The 6,403-nt window shown below is 45.0% G+C and overlaps 1 protein-coding gene across 1 annotated transcript in view; it reads left to right on the top strand.

The window, feature by feature from the left end:
• Positions 1–2,816, top strand: part of iqsec2b (IQ motif and Sec7 domain ArfGEF 2b) — a 32,738-nt gene extending 29,922 nt beyond the window's left edge. Inside the window, exons 9-14 of the mRNA XM_037773344.1 lie at positions 16–141; positions 232–331; positions 428–589; positions 725–910; positions 1,126–1,175; positions 1,481–2,816. Of these exons, the coding sequence (XP_037629272.1) occupies positions 16–141; positions 232–331; positions 428–589; positions 725–910; positions 1,126–1,175; positions 1,481–2,668 (1,812 nt within the window). The 3' untranslated portion in view covers positions 2,669–2,816. The remainder of the gene's footprint in view (positions 1–15; positions 142–231; positions 332–427; positions 590–724; positions 911–1,125; positions 1,176–1,480) is intronic.
• Positions 2,817–6,403: the final 3,587 nt, after the last annotated feature.

Consider the following 6,403-nt stretch of genomic DNA (forward strand, 5'->3'; position numbering starts at 1 on the left):
TATTTGTCCATATAGGTGCTGTCCCTTCCCCATCGTAGGCTGGTGTGTTGCTGCCAGCTCTACGAGGTCCCTGACCCCAACAGACCTCAGAGGACAGGAGTGCACCAGCGAGAGGTCTTCCTCTTTAACGACCTTCTGGTGGTAAGACTCACATTCATCACTTTTTAAAGACATGGCACATAAGATTTAAAGGACCATGTTAAAAAAAATCCTATCTATCCATCCCATCAGGTGACCAAAATCTTCCAGAAGAAGAAAACCTCAGTGACTTATAGTTTCAGACAATCTTTCCCGTTGGTTGAGATGCAAGTGCACATGTTCCAGAACTCCTGTAAGAAGACGTTTTGCCGTTTGCACATTTCAACTCTTCTTAATTACCCCTGTATGATTATAAAGTATGTTATTTCTCTCTGTTTGCATGTCTTAGACTACCCTCATGGTATCCGCCTGACCTCAGCAGTCCTGGGCGGGGACAGGAAGGTTCTTATCGTCTTTATGGCACCCAGTCAGCAAGACCGCACCCGCTTTGTTAGCGACCTCAGGGAGAGTATTGCTGAAGTGCAAGAGATGGAGAAATACAGAGTGGAATGTAAGCACCCCATCTACTGGTCATTACTGTAACTTCAGTGGGTGTGATACTCTGTACAGCTTTCAACATCAAGAAATGGAGTGCTGGTATGCCTCTCATTTGAAATCCCCCTGTGCCCTGTGTGTTTGTTTACAGCGGAGTTGGAGAAACAGAAAGGTGTGATGCGGCCCAGCTTGCTCACTGGCGGTGTGGTCGGAGGCGTGAAGGGCGATGTTGTGAACGGCACCCTGGGACGGACGAGTTTTGATGACAGCTGCTCAGTGGGCGAGGGTCTCAAACGCACGGCGCTCAGCTCATCTCTCAGGGACCTATCAGACGCAGGTGAGGAAACAGCACCTCAGAGACGGGGTTCAATTCCACTTCCTTTCTGTCAGCTCTGGTAGCTTCCACAATGATTTTATCTCTATTACATCCTGTTCCTCTCTCTCGCTGACATTCAGCTTATGCGGTTCCTATCTTTTTTTCAAAAAACACATGTGAACAAACTTTCCAATCTTCCGCTCTTTGCTAACCTGACTCTTCCTGGTGGGGTGCAGGGAAACGTGGTCGCAGGAACAGTGTTGGTTCTCTGGACAGTACCATGGAAGTAAGTCTCAAAGACTAGATGTTGACCTGTAACCTTTAATAGACCTTCATTTCCCCTTACTGGTGCCTCATCTTCCCGAGCACGCTCATTGTGTGTACAGTGTGCGTATAGATGGTGTGCGCGTCTACATGCGTGTGTCCACATCTGTCCTGCACTGACGCCCTCTGCATGGCTGTGTGTGTTCATTCTTGCCCAAGCATGACCTCCACCTCCAGATGTCCTGTGTGTGATGATGATGTAAGTGGGGCTTTAGTGCAATCCTTCAGTGATTTTTCTAAAACATGCTGATGCTTTTATCCTCACAGGGCTCCATCATTAGCAGCCCACAGCCTCACCAACGCTACACAGTGCCAGGCGTGGTGCCTGGCTGCTATGGAACAGAAGACTTTCGGCCTCACCGCCCCATCCTGAGCCCCGGGTCAGGGGTGGGGGGTGGGCCGGGGCAGCAACATACCACTGCTGGGACAGGAGTGGGGGGAGTCTCCAGCAGTGTAGAGAGAGCAGGAGCGGGGAGTGTCCCTGGGGGGAGCAGCAGCAACAACAGCGGCTCCTTCCTGGGCTCCCTATTTGGCAGCAAACGCGCCAAACCACCAGGGCCCCTTATTCCACCGGGGCCACCTTACCCCGCACCTGTACCCCCACCGACTACGGGAGGGCCCCCTCCTCACTCCCCGTCATCGCTGTGCCAGCTGGACGGGGGACCCTCCAAGATCCAGGCGCTGCACGCACAGTACTGTCACGTGGCCACCGTGCAGCCCCCGCCACCATACTACCATCACCATCGCTACCACGTCCAAACTATCCCTCCTCCCTTGCAAGGGGTGCCCCCTCATACTGTACAGAGAGGCCCGCTTCCCTGTCGTGCACCGCTTGGCCCCCTGCACGGCCAGCACCCGCAGCTGGCCCATCTCTCCCAGCTCTCCCAGCATGGGCTTCCGGTTCGTTACGCCAACATGGTGGTGGGATGTCCCCCCCCCCTTTCTCCTCTCTCCCAACATTCCCAGAACCCACAGTTCACCCTGTACCACGCGCAGCCTACACACTCTATCAGAGGGGGTGCCGTCCCTGGTACCAAACTCCCGTTAACCCTGTCCCACTCCCACCCGCACCCGCACCCCCACGCACACTCCCAAACCCACCCCGGACACGTGCACACACCACACCCAGCCAACCACTCTACCCACCAAACACACTTCATATTCGGCACTCTGCCCCACAACCTTCCGTCCGCCTCCGTCAATGCGCATCACGCAGCTACCGTCGGCCCGTATCTGCCCCAGTACCCTCCTCTTTCATCTATCCCCCCTCCCCCACCACATTCCCCTTTACCCCCCCCTTCGTCCCCCCTTACCCCTCTTACACCTCTCTCCCCTCTCCCCCCCCAGCACCCCGGGCTGCCTCAGCAGGGGCCGCAGGTGACGGGGGCTGGAGCGACAGGTACAGGGGGCAGCTCCAAGTCCAAGCCTATCAACCGGATAAGTACCGTGGTGTGAGCCGGATGTGGGGCCCCAGGGGTCAGAGGTCAGATTATAGAGTGGAGGAGGTGGGCAGAGCGAGGTCCAGGACCAAGTCTGCCAGGACAGAGAGTAACAGCAGCAGCGCTAGTGACAAGAGGAAACGCAGTTTGCTTCGTCTCTGTTACTTTCACCTCCGTTTCCCACACATGTAGGTGGAGATAAAGAGCACGGCTACAGCTAAATAGCATGTGCATACATCTTTGAAACCTGCACACACACAGAAAGACACACACATCCATATGAATAAACACACACAATATCAAGAAAAATCTATAGCCATATAATTTAAAACTAAATCTATATCTAGATATATTGCCTCAGTTTTAATTGTTTGAAGTCTAGTTGAGGCTGTATGAGACTATTTATATGTACAGTACCAAGATGTGATAATGTGACACTGGAAAAAAATGGAGACCATATAAATCCAGCTGCTTACATGGGGATGTAAATAACAAATAACGACTAAATGCATTCCGGCAGAGTTTGGCATTAAAAAGAGCAGAGAGTTGCAAAAAACGTCCCTTGACTTTGCAATAATTTACTTGGCTTCACAATGTCTCTGTCCATTTTTGCAGGTTCCGCTTTGCTGACAGGCATCTTTTTTTCTAAAGAAGACCTCAGATATGTTGCTTTGTCTTAAAACTTCTAAAAACCAGTGCACGGTTTCCTGACAGTCTTTTGCTTAATGGTCTTTTACATGTCAACAGGAGCCGCCTGGCTTTATAATGCATTCCTTGTGGGGTATATGGGAAATTAACGATACAATCAATAACATATTTTGAATGTTTCTGAAGCTTCTTGCCGTTTTATCGATATTATGATATACCTGCTATGTATGATGAATATTGTACGATACTTGTTTTGATCAGTGATTAATTATATCAGCAGATGTTTGTACATGGTTATAGAGAGTATATGCACATATAAATCCCCTCAGTTCGCCATAACCGCTATAGAGGGCGTTGCGATATGTGAAGTGTGATTTATTTCCATAGTACCATGCTTTCCATTGAGTTCATCTTTTTTTGATAATTAGTATTATTGGTTGTTGAAAATAATGAATGAGGTTTAGTTTTGTTCAAATTGATTTGAACACCAACAATATTCTGTTTTGTTTGATGGGGCACAATTTCTTAAATGGGGTGACTAACAAAACTTGAATTGAAAGAAAGGATTTGAGTTCATGTTTCATTTTTATTTATATATATTTATGAGGCTCCCAGTATTGGAAAAAGGCTTAAATATGGTTGCGGAAATTGGAAAAGCATAGTGGAAGATGCCAGTCCCTCATAATTATACATGGCTCACTTCCTCACAGTCATCAGATTTAGTCATTTTGTGTTTTTCTGTTTTGAAGAAGCACGCTTTTACATGAGGTTTTGTGATTTTGCACACGTGATGTCTTAAGTCAGAAATGGCCTTCTTCTGATCCTCCTTTTTCTGCCACTTTTAGAAATCTCTTATTAAATTTTTCTGATGCCGCGGCATAACAAGATTCAAGAATGTAAAATAGCCTATACAGGTACATAATGTATTTCCCCTTTTATTTCTGTGGGCCTTGTGTCAGTGTTACCCCTTTTGCTACTGCAGTTTTTGGAGGATGTAATTGAGCACTGATGTCATTTACCTTCAGTGCCATTGATCGATTACCAAGGGAAAACTATTCAGATTTAGGAGAGAATGAATGGGCGATGACAAAGTATAACAAACTACTGAAAGAGATGGCAAAAGTTCAAGATCTGAATCCTCAACAAAAAGGATTTTAAGGAGGTTTGGAGAAAGTCGAGAATGTCAGATGAAGATTTTATAAGTGTGTGTTGGCTAGCCTTTTCTTTTTATTGTGTCCTTTTTTGACTCGTCTTGCATGAATATATCTGCACTTATTGAATAGATTGTACTGTATAAATCTGAATGTACATATTATACTATACATAGGCTTCTTATCATAACTATATGGGACGAACGACTCCCATTCCGTATTCAGGTGCGTGCATGTGAGTGCCACGAAGTATGTACATATAAAAGAGGGACAGAGATGGGAGACGTTGGCCACAAGGAATATTGACTTCTTTTTTTCTTTTCTTATTATTTCTGACTGAAGGTGAGAGAATGAGCTACCATGATATAAATTAAAGCCTAAAAGAAGTTTATATGTCAGTGCACTTATTGATATCATTTAAAGCAAATGATTTCAATTTTTTTTCTTTGTGTATGTATTATGTGTACTGAAAGAATAGAGAATTGAGATGTGAATATTTATTGCTTCTGATAAATTAAAGTGTCCTTGCAGTGAACTGGTCTGTGTGTACTTTTTATATGACGTAACATCTGCTTCCACCATTAAATTGCTCTTAATAATGAACTGTTTCTAACATAATAACAGAAGATAAAGGGGAACATGATACACTAAAGATAAGATGTGATGGGATGCAGGCTGCATATAAAAAATTAAGATGATAATATCAGTAGGCCTATCATTGCAAATGCTGCAAAATACCAAAAAACAGAGGGAGACCCACAGCTTCTAAGGGGCTTCTTACTCTGTAATCAATTGATTTAGCGTAATTTCACAGTTGGCTATTTCATTAGTTTTTTATTGGGTACAAAAAAGAAAATATTTTTGTTTTTAATGGTTTTTTATCAGAATATACATACGTACATGGAATTTGACTCTGTTTTTAATGCAGTTCTCTCAATGTACTTACATAGAATATAAATAGGCCTAACAGAATAAAAGAATACAAAAATAAAATAAAATGTCTAAGTCAAGTGTTTGGAAGTTGTAAACAATACAATACAAATAGTGCAAAGAAATAAATACCAGATGGATACACATGGACTGGATGATTATGTACAGCATGTGGAGATGTTTATATACTGTATGTCCAGTGAGTAGGATTTATATTTACAGTGACAGGTATGTACATATTACAATATGTATATAAAGTGACAGATGATATGTACATATTACAAAAAAATGTGCATTAAAGACTGTAAATTATAAACTAAAAATGTGCAAAAAAATGCATAAATGTGCATTAAAGAAGAATTATAATCTATAACAGCAGCAGCGGATATTTGGTGTCAGAAGGTTATTGAGTTTTAAAGGGACTGTTTGTAAGAATCAGAAATTGGTTGTAACAGCGACACCTGTGGCCGTTAAGTCAACGAAAGTCAGCGTCCTGTTGCTCGCGCTCGCCCATGTGTACGCACTACGTGAATGTGAGCAAGAGCGTCCATCAAAACAGTGAGGCGACACACGTCAGCTAAAACCACAATATCACTCTATATTTCACCTGCTTGGTAGTAATGTTAGCTGACGAGGTCTCTCCATGAATCACTGCTGATCCTAGTGTTGGCTTTTCCTGCTTCAGCCTCCTGACCGCGGCAGGAGGGAGACACCGGCAACCGGTCGGAGACGATAACGTTTCTCGTTGCGGAGCCCCGTCACTTCACAAGGAAACCTCTGTTGGTCTGGAGGAGCTGCAGCATTTATTTCTGCACAAACGTCCACTGTAAATTCACTAGATATTCTCAGAGCTAAACCAACTCTTTTGCAGTGTGTAGTGTGCGCGCATGCACGTGAGGTGGAGCGAGCTGAGTGAAGGCAGGCAGAGGAGCAGAGGAGCAGAGTACAGCAGAGACTCCGGCCCTGGAGACCAAAGCTACGGTCTCCACACGTCCTCCGACCGCGACCAACACTGTTTTGCA

This window comes from Sebastes umbrosus, chromosome 6 (assembly GCF_015220745.1).
Source record: "Sebastes umbrosus isolate fSebUmb1 chromosome 6, fSebUmb1.pri, whole genome shotgun sequence".
NCBI classification, from domain to species: Eukaryota; Metazoa; Chordata; class Actinopteri; order Perciformes; family Sebastidae; genus Sebastes; species Sebastes umbrosus.